We start from the raw sequence: 23,459 nt of genomic DNA, 5'->3' as shown, positions 1-23,459 counted from the left end.
TAGCGTGTTTTTGGTAGCATCTACCAACGCCAGCTTCCACTGTCTCAGAGCACCCTGCCATATTCGCCATGATTCTACCGTGCGAGTTTGATTGAAATTGCGTTCAGCAACTATAGTTTCTTGCTCTAAATCAGCCAAATGCCTACGTGCATTTGCATTGAATTCCTTAAGCGCCGACATATAATGGCCTCTAACGACCGCCTTACCGGCATCCCATACCACACTATCTGAGGAGGATTCTGTATTGAGATCCCAGTACTCAGTAATTTTATCTACTTTTGCTATTCTTGACCATGACTCTGCCTCAGCCTATTGTACCTCAGCCATCTGGCCACCCGTGTATAATCCTAGCCTGTTAAACGACCTAGCCTTTGTCTCAGCCTATTGTACCGCAGCTATTCGATTATCTGATCCTCATTATATACGCCTGTAACCTAGCGTGATACTGTATCAAGCGTGATAATACCACTATTTTCCTTCTTTTGCTATATTCGCTGCCATTTTGGTGGCGCCCGGAGCTTTGGCTAGATCTGGTGCCCAAATTGTTCACTGGGCACCACTATAGCTGTAATTAACATTGTGGTGTGAGGCAGCACCTAAATTTCCAAGCACCTGTGGGCACCCAGATTTACGGTTTCGGTTTAGGCCCCCTTTCTCATATTGAACGCTGAGGTTCAATATGAACCTACCTGCATACCTAAGTATTGCAAGTTGGAAGAAATACATCTGAAGCCAATACATCATGCAGGTAGTTACAGAAATGAAATAAATGGAGGTGTATACGGCTGCACTCCGGCAAGGGACAGAGCTGGAACTAGGCGGCCTACGCCAATATTAAAGCTGGAAAAAGAAGAAGAGTGGGTCCGCTTCAATGTCTCCAAAGTTTATTCAGGACTTATCCCATACAGACGAACATGCACAATGCTGACATGTTTCGGACCTAGTGTGGTCCTTAATCATAGCAACCACACTTGCTATGATTAAGGACCATGTCACGATTTCGCGAACGCCATTGCGGCAAGCGCATTTACATGCGCCCAAACTATGATCTGGAGAGCCCCTTTAATTCATATGCCTGGCTTTTAGAAACTCAGTGCTCTTCCATCTCACCACCCCTGCCCTGGGGGATGTGAGGGAGTGTTTGTTTGTGTTTGTGTTGTACTTACTGAGAGAAGCCATTCACCCTAAAACCAGACCATCCACACAGGAAAAATGTTATCTATAAGGGGGGCAATAAAGATTCTCCAGGAAGTTTCCCCATCCTAGTTTTAAAGATAAGGAGAGGAACAGATCCCCTCATAAACTCATTAGGACCCATTCACATTCCTGCCTGTCCTGAGAATACCCAGAGACATGTCCCTGGCTTAATGAGCTTTTGATATCTCATTTCATAGTAGTCCATAATTCGATGGATATTGCGGAACCGTTTGGGCCCAGCGGTCCACAACTCACAGTGCGCCATGCGACCAGCGCAGCACACCTTCTGAGACGTTAATCGATCACCTAGTCATCTCCTATTCTGAGATATCGATTACATAGGCAGGGAAGGTGGCACTCCAAGCGAGTTTGATATCGATTGGTTCAGAGCATGCTGACGGAATGTAAAATGTTGGGTTTTATATGATATGTCAGATATCCGCTGAGTTATGGCATACTTGGAGAAACTGCCAATTCTGTCCCTCAGACAATAGGGGCGGACTTCAGCAACCTGAGGTCAGATTGTTAAGGGTGGAGCAAACTCTTTTGTTACCATCCACACCCTCTGGCAGAGAAAGGGTTAAAACCGACTGACACTCAGCCTGGAGAGAGACATCAGCCATCCTGTACCATCACGGATTTGGGCTGGATGATAAAAGGATTAATATCCATTCCACAGAACTTTCTAGAACTGGACTTTAAATCTTCTGTGGGACTTACCGCAAAGGACACGGTAACTTGACAAACTGCTCAGACTGTAATCAGCTATTATTTTCATATTGAACCATTATTATTTCTGTATCAATTTGTTTCTATTGCTATATTTTGTTCTGCATTATTTCTTCAAATAAACGATTAAAAAATCGTTCGTTTAAGTGCTGTTCTGAAACAAATCTCCGCCAAAAGAATTCACATCTTCAAAGAGATACATGTTACCATAACTGTTTTAATCAGGGCCGCTTCAAGTAACAATTGGGCCCTAAGGCAAAATTAGCCTGGGGGCCCCCCAACAGACACCCCCCTACTAAAAAGCATCATTAGAGGCCCTATGTTGCAGCCTAATTTCCTTCCTGGGCCCCTGAGCTGGCTGCTGACCCTCCCCCAATCACCTTCCAACTTAACAGACTCTGCAGGGTCCCTAGGGAGCAACAGTTAAGATGGGAGAGGGACACCTTGGGGGCCCCTACAGGCTCTGGGGCCCTGGGGCAATTGCCTATTTTTTCCTATGGTAGCTCCAGCCCTGGTTTTGATATTAAATATTGTTAGTTTTGCTATCTCTAGAAAGGTTGTCAAATTAACCCTTTTTCCTACAGGATTTAGCTAGAGTTAGAATTAGCGCATTCACATGCTTTTATTGCGGATTGGTGGCAGCGACCTGGCCTCTATATGAGAGCACAGATTGTATCGATTGTATATACAATCGAAATTGGACTGTGTGTGGACTCACCAACCAATCCAAAAGGTTACTTTGCCTGCAGTTCTGACTGTCTTCAAGATTCCCTCAGGGTCTGAGGCTTTATGGTAAACTGCAGCAAAGGGAACAGGAATTGGTGGGTGACTGCGCATACGTCACAGACCACACTAGGTCCGAAACATGTCAGCATTGTGCATGCTCGTCTGTATGGGATAAGTCCTGAATAAACTTTGGAGACATTGAAGCGGACACACTCTTCTTCTTTTTCTAGTTACAGAACTGTCTGTACATTTCAATCATTTTTTTTTTTTTTTTTTTTTTTTTAGGTACCTACAGCTCTGATACCTTCATTGAAACTCATCATGGGGTTTATGAGTATGTCAGGAAACCGCTCATCCAGCAGCATGCTGAGAAATACTGTGAATATAAGTTTGCAACATTACTCTCAGATAAACATGAAGCCCAGAAACTGGCAAGAAATCATGTGATGTTTCCTGTATGGCTTAAAGAGGAAAAGAGCAATTCAAGTAAGTGGTTTGCTTTTTAGTTTTGCACTAAAAGATTCATAGAATAAAATGTAACTTATAGATGTCCTAATGGACCTAATTTTCTCCAAAGCCATCGCACTTACCAACCTGGACATTACACTATTCCCCATCTCTGACCACCACCTCATCACCTTCACCCTCACTCCATCCAGCACCCCCTGTCCCCCTCCCCAAACTGGACATTGGCAGAGAGATCTGCGCAACCTTGACCCCAATGTACTAGCCACACCCCTCCACTCTCTCTCCTCTTCCCTCCCCAGCCTAACCTGCCCCAACGAAGTGGCAGCTCAATACAACAGTAACCTTTCCGCAGCCTTAGACTATGCTGCTCCCCTGACCTTTCGTACCAACAGTCGCCCCAACCCCCAACCTTGGCACACTGCCCTCACAAAAAAACTACAAAATGAGACACGAGCTGCAGAACGCAAATGGAGGAAATCCCGCCACAACAATGATTTCCTGGGATACAAGACCAAGTTGCAGATGTACCATACTGCCCTCGCTGATAGTAAACAGATATACTTCACTCACTTGATCGCTACCCAAGCCTCCAACCCATGTCGTCTTTTTGCCACCTTCAATGCCCTACTTAACCCCACACCTCCCCCCCCAACCTCCACCCTCTCAGCCACTGACCTATCAAACTACTTTATCAACAAAATTACAACCATCCGGAGGGATATTTCTCTCCTCCACTCTATCGCCCCCGCCTCCCCACTACATCCGACTCCTGCCTCTTTCTCCTCCCTTACCTCCTTCAATCCTGTCACGGTGGAGGAAGTCAACCAGCTGCTGGCATCTTCACCTGCCACTTCCTGCCCCCTAGATCTGGTCCCATCTGATTCTCTGCGCCCACATTTTTCTGATCTGGCCCCTGTCCTCACCCATCTGTTCAACCTCTCCTTCTCCACCGGCATCTTCCCCTCCATATTCAAACAGGCCACCGTGCTTCCCCTGTTAAAGAAATCTTCACTTGACCCTGCTCTGCCATCCAACTACCGCCCAATCTCTCTCCTCCCTTTTGCCTCAAAAATTCTTGAATGCCTGGCCCACCAACGCCTGACCAACTTCCTTAACTCCAACTCCCTTCTCTATCCCCTGCAGTCTGGTTTTCGCACAGCCCATTCTACAGAAACAGCCCTCACTAAAGTGGTAAATGACCTTGCCCTTGCCAAAGCCGAAGGTAAATACTCCATCCTGCTCCTCCTGGACCTCTCCTCGGCATTTGACACTGTCGACCACTCCCTCCTCCTCCACTCCCTGCAGCTAATGGGCATTCAGGACCTAGCCTTAGCCTGGATCTCCTCCTACCTCTCCAACCGCTCCTTCACAGTATTTTTCAATGGCTCCTCATCCACTCCTACACCCCTCTCAGTTGGTGTTCCTCAAGGTTCCGTCCTAGGACCACTATTGTTCTCACTCTATACTGCCTCAATTGGCAAAATCATCTCCTCCATGGGTTTCAATTATCACCTGTATGCCGACGACACCCAGATATATCTCCACACCCCAGATCTCTCCTCCTCTACCATGGACAAAGTCTCTGCCTGCCTCACATCCATTTCCTCCTGGATGGCTGGCAGGTACCTGAAGCTTAATTTGGACAAGACTGAGCTTCTAATATTCCCACCCCGCACAGCTGCACCCCTCCCAGATCTGCACGTCACTATTGAAAATACTACTATCCACCCTACCTCCCAAGCCCGCTGTCTAGGCGTTACTCTGGACTCTGAACTTTCCTTTACAGCCCACATCCAAGGTATTGCCAGATCCTGCAACTTCCACCTTCGCAACATCTCCAAGATCCGCTCCTACCTGTCCCCTGACACCACTAAACTCCTTATCCATGCCCTTGTCATCTCCCGCCTAGACTACTGCAATTCTCTTTTATCTGGCCTCCCCTCTAACCGTACTTACCCACTTAAATTGGTAATGAATGCAGCAGCCAGACTGATACATTCTTCTCACCGCAGCGCCTCTACAACTCCGCTCTGTAAAGCACTACACTGGCTCCCCATCAGCTTTAGGATCAATTTCAAAATCCTGTGCTTGGCCTGCAAATCAGTGCACAAGACCTGCCCGACCTACATCTCTGATCTGGTCCACAGGCACATACCAGCCCGCCCCCTCCGATCCTCCAATGACCTGCGCCTAGTCGCACCTCGCATAACTCAGTCACACGCACGATTGCAGGACTTCACCAGGGCTGCCCCTACTCTCTGGAACTCTCTCCCACCAGCCGTCAGACTCGCCCCCACCTTTAATACCTTCAAACAAGCTCTCAAGACTCACCTCTTCACGCTCGCATACCCCCCTACACCAGCATCATAATATGATCTGTTAGACCCCCTCTCAAAAGACGCACCTATTGTCTTCACCCCACCCTTTAGATTGTAAGCCTCTGGCAGGGCCCTCCTCCCTAATGTATCCAGCTTGATTATGCAATCTTACTCACAACCACCCTTCTTGTAGACTCGAACAGTCTCTATCTTGACCTATGACACTGTATTGTTATCAAATCATTTGCATGATCTTGTTTTGTTGCGAGTTTCCGTACGTTCTACCTGTATGTTAACCCATTTATCTATTGTGCAGCGCTGCGTAATATGTTGGCGCTTTATAAATACAATAAATAATAATAATAAATGTCTGTGAAGGTTCTTATTTATCCAGGTCTTGGTACGGTTTATCCAAAGGAAATCAGGTAGATTCAACTAGACATATTTTTCTGTTCTAGGAGACATTCCATTACTTTACAAGCAACATCTGATGGTAAAGTATTTCACATCTAAACAGTTATTTGTAAAGAAATCCTTTCCAAACAGGTGGTGGAATTTCCTTTCATCCATATGCAGTTCATGTTCTGTTGTCCTTTGTACAGGCCTATGTATGTACATATTACACTTTTTTACTGTTCAAAAGTTAGCAGCAGCAGAACATCTGCCGTTGATCTACCACAGGCCCAATCAATTGAGATTATCATCAAGGTGGCATGTTGTGCTATAGATGATGTCACGCGCATGTGCAGAAAGTGCCCGGCAACAGGTGCGCGATCTAGGACGCGCACTGCCGGGCCAGCGCAGGCGTACTACTCCGGGTCATAGCTACCCGAAAGTAGTACAGGGCCCAGAGATGCTGAGATGTTCGCCGGCGAATGGTTCGGGAACTGTTCACGACATCTCTAGAGAGGACCAGAGGTGTGGGAGGGGAAAACAGGAGGGAAATAGACTTCAGCCAATCAGGCTGCATTAGTTAAGTCTGAGGGGAAAGTAGAGAAGCAAAAAAGGACAATCCAGCATGCCCTGCAACTTCCTTTTTGTGTACCAAATTTTGTGTGTACCAAATAAGAGTCAGGTAAACTGGGGAATGATTTAATTAAGCATTGTTCTACTCAGCAGGAGATAACCAGAAGACAATGCACCAGAGATAATGACCAGTCTCTACCAGTACTTTACAGAAAATAATCGAATTACAGAAAATCTTACAGAAAATCTAACAGAAAAATCTAACAGAAAATTGTATGGTGTGTACTACTACATAATGCTGGGAATACACGGTGCATTTTTGAGCCATTTAGATGGCTCGATTGATCATTTCCGACATGTCCAATCTCCCGCCCGATCGATTCCGCGCTCAATTTTGCATAGGAAACAATGGGAAAAGATAAGAAAAACGAAAGGAAGATAAGGGTGCGAAATCGAGCGGGCAATCGATCGGGCGGCAGAATCAAGACGCAAAAACGCACCCTGTATTCCCAGCATTTAGTTAGACATCTATGTCTTTAGTTAGACATCTAATTAATGCATGCAAGTTAAGCCGATTTCGATCGATTTCGATGGATTTCCATCGAATTTGCAGGGTGGAAAATTTAGGTCGATCTGATGAGATTGCTTATCAGTTTGCATTGGCCTTAATGGAAATCTGATGGCAAAAAAATGCCATCAGATCGAATTTCAATAGATTTCACACTGAAATCTATTGGAATTCTATCCTGGTAAAAAATGTTCTAAAAACGCATCAGATAGATCATCAGATGCATTTCTTATCTATCTGCTGCCAATCTGACGAGTGTATGGGCACCTTAAGTCTGAGAGATAATTAGAAAAGCAGCAAGCATGAGTAACAGATCCAAAGATAATAAAGTCACATATGCTGCTCATGAGAACTTTCTGATCTTTGTTAGCACAGCAAGAGCCCTACAAATGCTTTACATCAGGTCAAAGCACACTAACGTTTCAGGGGCAGAACATCATAATTAAAAGGACATAAGGTACACTTAGACTGGTCAATTTCTGCCATGGATATACAGCAAATTCGCTCTGATCAAATCGGCTAGAAATCGATTCAGCAGGCAGCATGATCGACTGATTGATTTCTGACCGATTGCGATCAAATTAGTAGATCGGTCCGGATGGAAAATCTTCTAGGTTGATTGCCTGCTCGTGGCAGATCAATGGCCCATAATGTTGCATTGGATCCAATAGTGCAGCAATGCATTTCGATGGATTTTCAATAGATTTCATACTGAAATCTATGGAAATCTGTTCCTAGTGTGTAGCACACATCAGATACATTCCTGTCAGAGGGCAGGAATAGGGGTTATAGAGGTAGCAACTGCATCGGGGCCCCGAAGGGCCCTCCCTCAACTACAGTATTAGCTCTCTATTGGTCCTGTGCTCATAATAATCACTTTTATAGATACTTTGAATGGTGGTAATCATGAACAAACTGTTCCCCATTCCCTTCTTGCACCTCTGACACTATAGTTGCCATTGGCAGGTTTTGGTGCGCCATATCAATTGCTATGTATAGAGTGCTTGGGGGGCCCCATTGTAAAACTTGCATCGGGGCCCACAGCTCCTTAGCTATGCCACTGCTGACAGGCATCTGCCAGGAATCTATCTGATGTTTGAATCTGCTACAAATCTATAAGTGTATGGGTACCTATACAGTATGTGTGTGCTATTCCCGTATCATACGTACATCCACAGCAACACCTCTTAAATATACCTCTTAAATAAACCTGGGATAACCTGCATTAAGAACTACTGGTAGTTCTGCTTGTGGGTACAGGGGGGCTGAGAGCTGCGAGGGGCCCCAACTGCTAACCTTCAGTCCCTGTGATACAGGGGTCCATTCTCCAGGTCAGGTGTTTTTGTGGCTGCACTTGCTATGGATGTGAAGATTATGATGGCCACAATTGTTTTATGCCCATTGCATGATGGGCACGCAAGCTGTAAGGGTCACCAAGGGGAAGCAAAGGAAGGGTGTGAAGATTGGGGGAAGGCATCAACATTTTGCTGGGGGTGGGGGGTGCATGAGAATCACATTTATCATTCTTAACCACTTCAATACCAGAGGCGCATTGCCACTATTGGACCTTTTTGAGCTTGCACTCCTTGCCTGATGAAGCGGGTTATACCTGCGAAACGCGTTGCGGAGTGCCAAAATAAATTGTTATTTGCGATTTAAACAATCTCGATTGTCCATCATTTCAGGAGGTAAGTCCAACTGTACTCCTCCTTTTTAGTTGTTTTTAGATCATTTTAACCTGCCTGGTGCCTCTGTCCAAATTTGCACACTTCATGACCATAGGCTTACACCTCCCTAGTGACCTACTTTTTAAAATTCAGGCCACTGCAGCTTTAAGGGCTCGCTGCAGGGCCATGCAACTCAACACACAAGTGAATCCCCCCTACTTTTCTGCCCACCAACAGACCACCAACAGAGCTTTCTGTTGGTGGACTCTGATCGCTGATCCAATGTTTAATTTTTATTTATTTGTTTGTTGTTGTTTTTTAACCACTTCCGGGTTTCGGGTGGTTTTGCTGATCTGTTCTGCGGGGGCTCTTCAGCCCGCAGCACAGATCAGATAGCAGCCAGGGCGATCAGACTTCCCCCTTTTTTCCCCACTAGGGGGATGTCCTGCTGGGGGGGTCTGATCGGCGCCGGCTGTTTGCGCTTGCGGGGGGAGGGGGGGCTCTTCAAAGCGTACAAGGAGGCCTACACGCGGCGCCCCTGTTGAGATGCAAGTATTTGCGTGGGCCAACTCCTGCAGGAATGTCAGGGAGTTAGCCTTAGATCCTGCATAATCTGGTAGGCGATTGCAGTTTGCAACGCTTTGCCATTTTAATTAGACGAGAGTCAGTTAATATTCAAATTTGAATAAGTCAATAGACTTGAAGCAGCCAGTATATAAGTCAGGTGAAACTGGTCAGAAGCACACACCTCTGTTTCTCCCTTTGCAATGCAGTGTGTTCTTTTTTCTTGGGGGTGTTGTGTGTGTGAGGGGGATGCGGATGGGTCCCCCGGCAGTAGTGCTGCACCGGGGGGTGTGTCTGTGCTCCCCCCCCCTCGCCCCTTTTGGTGTGTTTGCTCCCAGGATGCGCATATGCACCACGAGTAAGCAAAATTCGCAAGATTAGGGCATCTATCCTTTGGGGGGCAGCATGGATGGTTCTCTCCGGGCGTAGGCCGCGTCTGGGGAGTATACCGTTCATGCGTTCTCGCCCCCCCCCCCCTGTGGGGGGGCAGTTGCGGCGCTCCCGGGCAGTGGATGCTTTGTGGGGGCGTTTGCGCTGCCCTTCATTTCCTGGGGGTACAAGGAGGCCTACACGCGGCGCCCCTGTTGAGATGCAAGTATTTGCGTGGGCCAACTCCTGCAGGAATGTCAGGGAGTTAGCCCTAGATCCTGCATAATCTGGTAGGCGATTGCAGTTTGCAACGCTTTGCCATTTTAATTAGACAAGAGTCAGTTAATATTCAAATTTGAATGAGTCAATAGACTTGAGGCAGCCAGTATATAAGTCAGGTGAAACTGGTCAGAAGCACACACCTCTGTTTCTCCCTTTGCAATGCTCTTCAAAGCCCCCCTCCGCAGCGCTTTCTGGCCTCCTTCCCCTTCCCTCCCTCTCCCTCCCCCTGTGAGCGGCGCAGGACGGAAATCCGTCCTGCGCAGCCTTAGATAGGCTTCAGCCTATCAGATGCAGGTGATCCCCGGCCAATCAGAGGCTGGGGATCGCCGATCTCCTCTACGGCGCTGCTGCCCAGCAGCGCCGTATGTATGTAAACAGCGGGGAAGATCTTCCCCGCGTGTTTACATTTACCCTGCGAGCCGCGATCGGAGGCTCGCAGGGTGTTCACGGAGACACCCTCCGTGAATTGACATGGAACGGCCGCTCATATGAGCGGCCGTTTCCATGAAAACCACTTCAGGATTCAGGGGCGTACTTATGCGTACGCAGAATCCTGAAGTGGTTAAATACATTTCCCAATTTTTTTTTATTATTTTTTCCCCTCTACCAACCCTCCCCCCTGCCAGTCAATGACAGCGATTGGCTGTCATATGCATTAGCCTATGAGAGCCGATTGCTCCTGAACAGCCTGGATAGCCGAAAGACTCGCAGCGCTGTACAATGTAAATAGACGTGGTTTCGCCGTCTAACAGTCTCCTAGCGGCGCTCCAGCGGCTGCTGGAGAGATACGCAAACAGCGCACTTCTCATGCGTACACTGGAGCCCACTGACGGTAGTGACGGGACCCGGTTCCTGAAGCTGCAAACAGCGGAGGACGGAGGCGTGGGAGCGATCCGAGTGGATGGGGCTGGAGGAAGTCCCAGGTATGTATAAATCTTTCTTTATATTTCAGCTCTGAGTCCCTTTAACGCTAGGTTCATTGTCTTTCTACAGGTTTTTCACCTGTTATAATGATACTGAGAAACCTTCTAATTTACTTTACACATTACTGCAGTGAAATAGTAAACTATATGGACAAAAAATGGGCCATATGCAATTCACTTTTTCACCTGAGTTTTCTCCTAGGTGATATTTTGAAACTTGTCACTAAAATGCGTTTTAAAACCCCAGCAAGCAAAAAAATACTCAAAATAATTTTGATAGTTTCTTTTCTTCTACTTTGTGGTACTTTTTCCTTTGCAAATTGCTGAAAACGTATTCTAAATTGAAGATGAAAAATTATCTGCTAGGAGAAAAGTCAGGTGAAAAAGTGAATTGCATATGGCCCAATATGCTTCTGGCTACATGTGTGTACTCTTTAAAGTGACTGTAGTAGTTGGTTCTCAATTTACATTCTGTAAGTGTTACATTCTAGAAATGTGACCTTAAATTCATCCCCAGTAGTTTCACAGTTGACACAATAATTTCCCATAGAAAAGAAAGTATTTAATAACTGTACAATATATCAACTGCACACATACATTTTAAAGAAAAGTCTGTAGAATAATTGTCTTGTTCATTTAAACAAAAGAAAAGTTTTCCTTCTTAATACACAAAGTATTTGTGATAATTCAGGTTGTAGTAAGCATATGATGATTCCCACAATGTATCAATGCTGAATATGCAATTCATCCTTTGTTGTCCCTGTGAGCTAACCACACCTCTAGAACAGCTGGAATGCAATGATGTGGCAGCTTGTTAATTGTACAGAGCCACAATAATCCAACATACATACAGACTGTATCGGATTAGTTGATCATTTAAAGAAAGGGAATTTTAAGCTGAATTTAAAACGGATCTGTACTCAGAACATCCTCTTTGCTCTAAAAGATATGCTACAGCATAATAACCATTAAAGAGAAACACTTCTTTGTTACAGCTGACACAAATCCTGCAATAATTCTGGAGTGTGTCTACTTCCTGCTTTCATGGAAGCAGACATATTGTTAACATCCTGTGTTTACAAATTAGCTGCTCTGCCATGGCAGAGAAGATTCCTGAGCTGACACAGCTGATAGATCAAATTACGGTGGTGATTAGTCACATATGAGGGGGAATTAGACTCTCTAAATACATACAGGGTGCATTTCTCTATGTTTTTCTTCTGTCCTGTGCAAGAGCATTTTTACCTGACAAATCCAGGATAGATTTTTTGAGACAGAAAAATACTATTATCGCACACATATGTTACTGCTCTGTCTTAAAAATCTTGGTTCCCCATAAAGGTGCTGCTCCCCTTTAAGATTGTTTATTTTCTTTCCTTCTTTTAGGAACCCAGCCACTCACTACCCTGGTCTTTGAGAACAGAACAGACACTAAATATGCAAAGTTATTGGCATATTTTCCATCTTTGCCAGAAATCACTGTCTGTGGACACATCCAATGGGACAATGCAAATAAAGACTTTGCAACAGTGTTTTCATATGCGGTACAAAGCTTCAGCAATGAGTTTCAGCTGCGAGGAATGATTCATGAGGATGGATTTATCCGATTTGCCATCATAGTTCATGGGCATCATTCAAGATATTCACCCGTATTTCTCAATGATGGACAATGGCATCATTTCTGTGTAACCTGGCAAAAAAGGAATGGTACCATGTCTTTCTATGCTGATGGACTGTGGAAAGCTTCCTTTAAACTTCCTGCATCAGAAGATATCATCAAGGGAGGCATTTTTATCATTGGACAAGATCAGGACTCCTTCGGAGGGACATTCAAAGACAAGGAGTCCTTCAGTGGTAACATTACCAATCTCAATGTTTGGTCTAGAATTCTAAGTCACGTACAAATACAAATGGTTTCACAGTGCACTAAACTGGAAAAAGGAATCATATTTGGGTGGAGAACTCACCAACTAGAAGTTGAGCCTTCTGTAAAAAAGATGAAAACCGAATCTGTGTGTAGAGGTAAGAATCGTTAGGTACAGATTAAACTAGTTTTATTTTGGAATTTCAACCACACCTCAAGTTGATGTAAAGTGTAAAACCCTGTACATATTCACAAGGAAAGTCGCCAGCAAGGGACGTTACCCAATTCCTTGGGTGACAATATAATATAGCTACAAGTTCTTTTTGAAAAAAAAATTGACCCGCAGAATCAAATTTCACATTTTCAGGTTGTCCGTATCTGCGGGTCATTCATACTGTAAGTTGGGTGTTTATAAGTTGGGCACTACCAGTAGTAGCCAGTTCTCATGTAAATCCATGTAAAAACTTGTGCATATGATGTTTGTGTTGGTATTTGAACAGCATTTCATAAACATTTTCTAGGAATTCCATTTGCGTTTCTGTGGGATTTCATTTTCATTTGATTACATCCACAATATTCAACACAAGGCACTTCAAATGCAGGTTCATAGACTAGTGGTGTTAAAGAAATGGAGGAGAAAGTAAAAGTATGTCAGATGCAACTAATACTTTCACTGTTCCATACATTTCATCTTATGTTCCAACACTGCACTATGGATCTAGCCCAAAATCAAACCTGTATGCATGAATCTTAAGAGTAATAACGAGTAACGTTGTGCATAGCTTCTTTAGCATTGAAAATTTTAGAACTGTTCTTAAATGTACAGAGCAGATGCTCCCTCCTTTTGTGCAGCCCCCCCCATCCCATTCAGGCAAGTCTGGTTAATCAACTTTATATATACAGTATATATATATATATAGAGAGAGAGAGAGAGAGAGAGAGAGAGAGAGAGAGAGAGAGAGAGAGAGAGAGAGAGAGAGAGAGAGAGAGAGAGAGAGAGAGAGAGAGAGAGAGAGAGAAAGAGAGAGAGAGAGAAAGAGAGAGAGAGAGAGGTGGCCACAACAAAAGGTAAACCGAAGCAGGCAATACAGCAACCAATTAAATAGTTTAATATACATCTACCCAGGCCAGTCAGTTTTACATCCAATGGCCTACCAGAAAGAAAAGCGAGTTAAAGATGCACTGCTTGGCAAATGGGCAGGGGACTGCTGGCTATCTTTCTAACTACAGTTGACCTATAGATGCTGCATACAGAGCCACGGATGTGTTTCAGTGGAAGGGAAGCATACAAGACTTATTTGAACACAGATAAATAATTTACCAGACCAGGAATTTACTACCTTCCTGTGGTAAGATTTTACACATGTTTTTCCTTGATCATGTCCCCTAGTCCTTTGCACAAGCCTAGGGACAAAAGGCTTATTCGCCAAGCTTTTCGAATTGCCCTTTGATGTATTTATACATGTTAATTAGATCTCCTCTAATGCTGGGCATACACCGCTCGTTTTTGCCGCTCGATTCTCCCGTTCGATCGTTTTGCCAGGCGATTCTGCAGTTGATTCTCTTATCCTCCTCTCGTTTTTCTTATCTTTTTCCATTCACTTCTATCACAAATCGAGCGACAAAACGATCGAGAGGAAGATCGGACATGTCGGAAATTATCTATCGAGCCATCTAAATGGCTCAAAAACGAACCGTGTATTCCCAGCATAAGGCATATTTTCTTCAGATTAAATAAACCCAGTTTATCTAACCCGGCCTTGTAAGTGAGACCTTCTACCTCTCTGATCAATGTTGTGGCTTGTCTCTGCATCCGCTGTAAAACTTTAGTGTCCATACTGTATTACATATTCCAGATGTGGCCTTACTAGAGAGGTAAATAGAGGCTATACTACCATCCCAAGTTTATATTTAACTTTTAATGTATCCCACATTTTTATTTGCCTTAGCTGCAGCTGCTTAGCATTGAATCCAATTATTTAACTTATTGTCAACCAGTACTCTAGAGGCTGGATTTACAGTGGTCTGTTGCATAACATATGCATTACGATGAGTGTGATCTGCATTGGGGACTGGACTAGACTTTAATACAAAGCCTGCATGCAGCGATTAGGATAACACAATCCGTTACTATGGAGTACTGTGAACAGGCCCACAGAATCATATGGGCAGTAATTTGACACACAGAATTATTCTGCAATGCAATTGAGCACTGTGGACCTAGCCTGAGTCCCTCTCCAAGTTTGATGTCCCCATCTGTATCCCATTTATTTTATATTGTTCTAGATTAGAGGTATGACCACTGTCAGAAAATCTCATATTAATGCAGAGAAATTATCTCCATCTTGCTTTAAGCTGATAATATATATTTTAAAATGTTTTGCAGATTATTTGAGTTAATTTCATGATTTTATGATTATAAGCAGAGTTATTCTTTAATCAGGGTTAGAGCGTTGGTTAGAGTAACCCTTAGGGCTTGATTCACAAAAGAGTGCTAACTGTTAGCACGACCGTTTTCGCGCGAATTTTCGCATTGCACGCGATCGCGAATTTTCGTACGAAACGATAACATTTTCGAGCGCAAATGCGAATTTTCGCAATGCAAAAATTCATGCGAAAACGGCCGTGCTAACAGTTAGCACTCTTTAGTGTCATTCTCTGCAGTAAGCTGTCTGTTCCCTGTACAAGGTTATGTTTATATTAAGATAACGCTGGAGAAATGTTCTGATTTTACTCAGTTCTGGCTGTAATACCTGCTTAAGCAAGGCTTGCCCATCAGGGACATACACCGCAGAAGCTAAGCCTGCTATACGCTGATATTTTAATCATGTATAGAGATCATGTATAGTGATCATAGAGTTATTAATTAATAATCAATAATAGACTTATATAATAAGGTAAATAATTTTGCTTTCTATATATTTTAGTATGTATTAAAACAGATGGCTGTTTGTTATGAATACAAAACCAAAACAATAAGACATGTGAACAAGACATTACAACCTGTGACCACAAGAGGCATTTAGAAATCCCTGTTAATTAACGATGTACCAAAGAACATGGCAATTTTTTAGTATAAGTTAAGAACATACGGATATATCTTGGGGCGTCCATCAGATCCAGAAAGATGTCATAAGGACACCACTTGGGTCATAAGATCGAATTAAAATGTTATTAGAAAAGACGTAGATTACTTACGTTAATAAGCCAAGTAGCGTCATATATGTACGCACCCACTACTGGCAAATATTGATTATGGCAACTTTTAGACTGGCCCTTTAAGTCGTTGATAATCATTTAAAGTGAACCTTAAGTGTAAAAAATAAATTGAGTTTTACTCACCTGGGGCTTACCTCAGCCCCCTGCAGCTGATCGGTGCCCACGACGAGTCGCTCTGATGTTTCGGGTCCTGCTGGCGGCCCCTTCCGGTTTCGCCGTCAAGACCCGTCAGGCTGGGGAACGCGGCCGATACTACACGTTCCCAGCCAAAATAGCACCCCTATGCGGCCATATGGCCGCATAGGGGTGCTATTTTGGCTGGGAACGCGTCGAAACGGCCGCCTTCCCAGCCTGACGGGTCCTGACGGCGAAACCGGAAGTGGCCGCCAGCGGGACCCGAAACATCAGAGCGACTCGTCGTGGGCACCGATCAGCTGCAGGGGGCTGAGGTAAGCCCCAGGTGAGTAAAACTCAATTTATTTTTCGCACTTAAGGTTCATTTTAAAGAGGAACTCCAGTGAAAATAATGTAATAAAAAAGTGCTTCATTTTTATTTTGTTAAACAACTATAGTCATATCTTCTTCACTTTCGAATGTTCATTTTATATTGTGACTGTCAATTCTAGTTATTTTAGAGTTCTTATTGATTGACCTGCTGTTTACTCTTTTCTGTTTAGGACATTTAACAAATTGCCAGGTTCTGCAAAACAGCCACGGGGATACAAATTATAAATCCTGTTCAGAGGAAATACATTTTTTTTGCTTCTACACCCATGGTAAGAATACTAGCTTCATGCAGCTCACTGTAAGACCGTATGTGACTGATTTATAGTCAAAAGGAAGAATGTGTACTTTACAGTATGTGACACTTTTTTACTTGCACTCACAGTGCTTCTAAGGACCACTATCACAAAAAAATCTAAAATTTAAAACACATGTAATAACTTACAAATAAAAAGTACATTACTTCCATCATAAAATGAGCCATGAATTACTTTTCTCCTATGTTGCTGTCACTTACAGTAGGTAGTAGAAATCTGACAGAACCAACAGGTTTTGGGCTAGTCCATCTCTTCATGGGGGATTCTCAGCATGGCCTTTGTTCTTTATACAGACTCTACTTGAAATGATTAATGCAAAGATGCAGGCTAGCCTCCCTGCTCACTTCACATTTTTTTGGCAGTTGGATGGAGCAACTGCCAAGTGCTTTTAAAGATAAAGAAACCCCTGAGAACCCCCATGAAAAGATGGGCTAGTCCAAAACCTGTCGGTTCTGTCAGGTTTCTACTACCTACTGTAAGTGACAGCAAGATGGGTGAAAAGTAATTTATGGCTCATTTTACTTTGGAATAAATGCTGTTCTTATTTCAATGCCTTTACATGCATTTTACATGCATTTTAAATTTTACGATTTTCACGATAGTGGTCCTTTAAGGAGTCATTCACAGAGACAAGCTTCAATTTTGGCTTTCTATGCAAATGTTTACTGCATAATCAGCCCAGTAGTGGTTTCATTAGAATATCTTGTAAAAGTAACTCAAGCAGAATCTTTAAAGGACAACTGTAGCAAGAGGGATATGGAGGCTGCCATATTTAAGCAATAGCAGTTGCCTGGCTATTCTGCTGTAGAGAGGTGGCCCGAACCGTTCGCCCAGCAAATAGGCATCGGCAGGCGAACACTTGGCGTGTACAATTTGCCCCCAATACATTATAATGGAGCCAAAAATTGACCCTTCACCCCAGAACCAGCAGACACATGGCAGCCAATCAGCTATCCCTCCCACCTCGACTGCCCCCCCCCCCCCCACCTATCAGAAAGCCAGCACAGAGGCCAGTTTGTGGTCTGTGTTTGGCTTTTGTATAAAGCAGATCAAGGAAAGTGTGCTGCTGACAGGAGAGCTTTAGGTAGGCATGTGTTTTGTGTCCTCAGTGCAGATTCTTGCTGCTACCAAATTGTCCTGGTAATTTGTATTTATTGCTATTGTATTGCTGTTCTGTGTCCAGTACACAAGGTCTGCTGGTCTTAGTAGTGCACCGCCCATAACCCAGTAATCCTTCACCACCACTACAGGCATCTAGTATCCACTACTGCCCCCGTATAAGGCCTCAGTGCAGAATCAGTGGGTTTTTTTGGACAGTTAAAGGTAATCAGAGATGAAGCACCCTCATGTATTTTACCATATATATTAATGGGAACATGACAGTTAACACCTAGGGCTTGATTCACAAAGCGGTGCTAACTGTTTAGCATGGGTGTGCTAAATAGTTAGCCCGTGAAGTGCCGTTCGCGGACTTTTGTGCGCGCAAAGTGCCACGATTTGCGCGATCGCAGACTTTTGCGCGCGCAAATTGCGGCAATTTGTGCGCGCAAAAGTCCGCGAATGGCACTTCACGTGCTAACTGTTTAGCACACCCGTGCTAAACAGTTAGCACCGCTTTGTGAATCAAGCCCCTACTCTGCTCTTTGTTTCATCTTTCATCTTTCACTGCTCAGTCTTCTTGTTATGCTCTGATAAAATCTCCGACTGAGCATTTAGTCTAGCTTTGCCCAGGAATCATTATAGCTGAGTCAGTCTTCTGTGATCTCTTTTCAAGCCCAAGCCTGCCTCGTCCTGGCTCTGATTTCCTGCTAGGAGGATACATAGCAGGAAAGCAGAGCCACAAGGGGGCGGGCTTGGGCATGAAAAGACATCACAAAGAGAAAGAGGAGGGAAAGAGGCTGCATTAGTTAAGTCTGAGGGGAAAGTAGAGAAGCAAAAAAAGACAACCCAGCATGCTCTGCAATTTCCTTTGTGCGTACTAAATTTTGTGTGTACCAAATAAGAGTCAGGTAAACTGGGGAATAACCATTCGACAACAAGTTAAATAATCACACTCAATGCCAAGTCGCTGCAGCTAAAGCTAACAAAATTTAGGGATGCATTAAAAGGGAAATAAAAACTCGAGATGCTAGCAGGGGCGTAGCAATAGGGGTTGCAGAGGTTGCGACCGCATCGGGGCACCACATTACAGGAAAGATATTGCAGTTTTAGAGCAGGTGCAGAGACGAGCAACAAAATTGATATGTGGGATGGAAGGTCTCACTTACCAAGAAAGGTTAGATAAACTGGGTTTATTTAGTCTAGAGAAAAGACGCCTTAGAGGGGATCTAATTAACATGTATAAATACATCAGAGGGCAATATAAAAGCTTGGCGGATGAGCTTTTTGTCCCTAGGCCTTCTCAAAGGACTAGAGGACATGATCTGCGCATGGAGGAAAAACGTTATAGCCATTTATTTCGGAAAGGGCTTTTTACAGTAAGAGTGATTAAGATGTGGAATGCATTGCCACAAGAAGTAGTTATGGCAAATTCTATACCTGCATTTAAAGGGGGCTTAGATGCTTTCCTTGTCTTGAAAGACATCCATGGCTACAATTACTAGGTAATGCCTAATGATGTTGATCCGGGGATTTTATCTGATTTTATCTGATTGCCATCTGGAGTCTGGAAGGAATTTTTTTCCCTTTTGGGGCTAATTGGACCATGCCTTGTAAGAGGTTTTCACCTTCCTCTGGAGCAACAGGGATATGTGAGGGAGCAGGCTGGTGTTGTACTTTGTTCTTTGGTTGAACTCGATGGACGTATGTCTTTTTTCAACCCAAATAACTATGTAACTATGTAACATTTATCAACAGGAAAAGTAATAGTGATTTTAACTTTTAGATTTCCTGTTTAGCATCCTTATTAGTTGTTTACCAGATAAAAATAAAGAATTGATTTTTGATTTTATGCCCGAAAGTTACACTTTAAACGGAGCGTTTCATCTGTCAGTGTGAACTGGGCCTAACCTTTACACTACCTTTGCACGCCGGACATTTTAAAGCACTTAGTTCCACAAATTTAGAAAGGTACTGGGATTTCTGATCTTTAGAGTTAAAGGCCTGGTGCACACCAGAGGAGTTTTTTTGAGCGTTTTGAGTTTTTAAATCTGCTGCTAATGTTATCCTATGTGTCTATGCACACTGGAGCAATGAGGTTTTGTAAAAAACCCCATAGCATTACATTGGGAAGAGCTTTTAGAGGTTTCAAAAGCTCTTCCCAATGTAATGCTATGGGGTTTTTTACAAAACCTAATTTTTCCAGTGTTAACAGACACATAGGATAACATTAGCAGCAGATTTAAAAACTCAAAACGCTCAGAAAAACTCCTCTGGTGTGCACCAGGCCTAAAACATGACTCTTCGTTAACCATGTAATTTTTGGTGGGACTTTTGCCATGGATTCCCCTCTGGCATGCCACGGTCCAGGTGTTAGGCCCCTTGAAACAACCTTTCCATCACTTTTGTGGCCAGAAACAGTCCCTATATACGGTTCACCAGATTCGCCTGTTCGCAAACTTTTGCAGAAATTCGCATTTAAAACACAAACCGAAAATTTGATGTTTCGGACATCACTATTCTGCTGATCCTCTGCCTCAAAAACTTTTAGTAATAGAACCTGAACAAGCACCAGCAAAAAGGATAAAAGATGGACACAACTGCATAAAATGCCCTTTATTGTGGCTGGGTAGACACAATGGCTACAGCAGTGGGGGGGGGGGGGGGGGGGTGGGGGAGAAGGAGATGTCTGACAGCTGTTTCGCAGGGATTACCCTGCTTCATCAGAGACAGTATGTTCATCACGCTTACCTCCTCATCAAAGCCCGCCTGGAACGCACACCGCGCAGCTCACAATCTCCTACTCAAATCATGTGGATGGCTCTAACCAATTGGCGAGCCGCGGGTCTCCGCCCTTGCAATCCAATCGTGGCGTGAAGCGTCACAGGGGGGTGGTGTACAGTGGGAAACAGCGCTGCCTGGGTTGCCATGTCAACCCCATACGCAATTCAGGTTGTGATGAAGAAGGGTACTACCACTCTCTCGCTGCCTCTAAAGAGATCCTCCCTCCTCCCTTTATTCAATCACTGCGGGTCTCCCTGCTTACGTGATTATAGAAGGACACTCTCATTGGGTGGATCTCATATGGCAGATCAGAGCGGCAGGCATTACCATGGTGAACATTTGGCCACCTAAAATACAAAACAAACGTATTTTTAAACAAGAAAAAAAGAGAAATCATTAAAACATCAAAAGATCAATTGTTTACAGAATTCTATTCTGAAGGACAGTAATACATTTAAGGACATACACTAGCATCTTTACAAACGGACCTATCACTTTAACTATATTTGTTCAAAAAGGAAGGGAGCTCATTTCTGTAGTTCAAACCTAGGGGTCCACAGGCCCCGTGACCAAAATTATTCTAGCCTCCCATTGCAGTAACATTTGTTCACAATTGCCCCCTCTATGGGAAACTCCTACAGTGAGGATACCAGTACATTTTATACAGTTGACATTTCCACCATGACGTTCCCTGACATGTCCTATAAGTCTGCCACCTCCCACTTCTGTCCTGATTGAATTGCAATGTTCATGGAATCGGGTGCACAGCATTCTAGTTCTTTGGCCAATGTAAAAACTGCCACGCTCACAGATAACACAATAGACTGTAAAATTTGTGCAGTAACGAATAAATTATTTGATCTGCAAAATCTGACCGCCCAACTGAATGCTGCGTCCCGCCTTGAACTGATGGCAATGTGTACAATTACTGCACTTAAAAGCACCTACAGGTAGTGCTCTCCATAGCCAATCGAGTTCTCTCGGTTCTCTGAATTCGCTACCAGTTATGGCATCCACTATGGTCCGAGCCCTTCTAAAAGAGATGAGGGGCCAGCTGCCGGCCACATCAATCAAAAGGGGGTCGTTCCGCAGGACATGCCAATGCCTGTAAACAATGCCTTTAATACGTTCTGCCATAGGTGAAAAATCGAAAGCACAAGTGAAATTTTGTTCATGTTCTTGTTTCTGTTGAGATTTTTGAATGAGCCGTTTCCTGTTCCTGTCCTTAATTAAGTTTTCTCTTTCAAGAGAATCTGCTCTCTTAAATGTTGTATTGACATTAACCTTTTCACCTCCCCCAGCATGAGTATCTACGTCCCTGTATTTACACAAATATAAACAAATACAAACACTTGGTTCTGTTTCTATGTTTAGAACACACTAACTCTGTATCTCCATCTTGTGGCCAAAAAGTAAAACCACATCCAAATACCCTATTATACACCTTCCCATAGAAAAATGAAATACATTTTCATTATTTTTAAAAACCCTTCGAGGTGAAATGGTATCATATCCCCTATTAGCCAGTCTCACAGGCAATTCTTGACTCTGTCTCAAGAAATCACAACGTCTGGAGTTATTCCTCCTGAGGCCTACAAACTGGCTATAGGGGACAGACTTGATGGTATGAGCTGGATGATAACTGGTGCTTAAAAGCACCAAATTCGTGGCAGTGGATTTCGTGTGGCCTCTTGTGAGAGGATGTTTCTCTTCAATATACATTTCCTAATCCAAGAACTCCAAACAGCTCCAAACGGTTAGAATTACTTTCATCCTGAAAAAACCCTCAATCTGAGGGAACTGATTTGTTTGCCTGCATATCTGGTATAGTTCATATTTGTTTAGCTATGTACATATGCTTGAGTAAATTCGGCTAAAGCGGTCATTAAGGACTGTCTTGGAAGAGAATCTTGCATGTGTACAACAGCCTCCCGACGTAGCCTAAACATCTGGCATTCTAGATCAATCTCTGAGTGCACTTTTCACCCTGCCCACCAAATTATTTGTCTGTACAGCACCAAATTGTCGCCCAAGGGATTGAGTCCCAATCCCAGCAGCATGTGATAGTTCTTGTACATGAGGCTTAAGCAGGGATGTCAAACTCCAATCCTAAAGGGCAGAGGTTCTCAAATATTTTTGAGGTACAGTCAGTGGTTGGAAAACCCAAGATCAGAGGGTTTAGATATGTGCTGTAATGGATTGTGTGCAAGTCAACTGAGGTGCCACTCTGATGTGACGCTTAAGGACAGAACTGAAAAAGAAAAACAGAGAGCGCGCACACTCAGTTTGACTGCAAACACGGCTGAGAAGCCACAGGTGGACCGGTTTCACCTCCTTTATTAGCTGGTTGAGCCAGTACGTGTGAACCAGCTTGCAGGCTTTGTCCCTTTACTGTAAACCAGAAGGTACCCCTGGATCAAGCTGGTCACTGTAACACCTCTGCGTGTGCTGCGGGCTGCGGTGGGTGCATGTGGAGAGACTGGCTTAGCATGTGCCGATACCGTTTGAGAGGGGTATGAAGTGACACTGGCGGGGTAAGGGTAAAATGATTTTTATTGCACAACACATTTCACAAGTGATAGATGTCCTTGTTTCTTCAGGCAAAACATTTGTAACAGCATTGTGTTCAAATATTTATACACATTTAGCAATGATGTTACAAAGCTTCATAGCTGGCATGTTTGGATTGCATTACGCTGTGGGGAAGGAACCTCCCAAATACCTGAAATGATGTTTTGTGGCCGTGGATGTATGCATCTGTACTGGGCATGCATGAGCGTGGTCTGCGCATGCACAGTAGAAGGAAGGTCTGTGCATGCACAGTAGAAGGAAGGTCTGTGCATGCACAGTAGAAGGAAGGTCTGTGCATGCCCAGTAGAAGGAAGTGCTTGTGCAT

General features: G+C 43.9%; 1 protein-coding gene across 1 annotated transcript in view; it reads left to right on the top strand.

Annotated features, from left to right (window-relative positions):
• The first annotated feature begins 2,791 nt into the window (after positions 1-2,791).
• The window catches only part of ADGRD2 (adhesion G protein-coupled receptor D2), a 463,372-nt gene continuing 442,704 nt past the window's right edge, over positions 2,792-23,459 (top strand). Inside the window, exons 1-3 of the mRNA XM_068247950.1 lie at positions 2,792-2,816; positions 2,938-3,138; positions 12,164-12,799. Of these exons, the coding sequence (XP_068104051.1) occupies positions 2,792-2,816; positions 2,938-3,138; positions 12,164-12,799 (862 nt within the window). The remainder of the gene's footprint in view (positions 2,817-2,937; positions 3,139-12,163; positions 12,800-23,459) is intronic.

This window comes from Hyperolius riggenbachi, chromosome 8 (genome assembly GCF_040937935.1).
Source record: "Hyperolius riggenbachi isolate aHypRig1 chromosome 8, aHypRig1.pri, whole genome shotgun sequence".
Taxonomy (NCBI): domain Eukaryota; kingdom Metazoa; phylum Chordata; class Amphibia; order Anura; family Hyperoliidae; genus Hyperolius; species Hyperolius riggenbachi.
The sequence above is the reverse complement of the archived record's forward strand: the minus strand, read 5'-3'. Positions and strand labels throughout refer to the sequence as shown.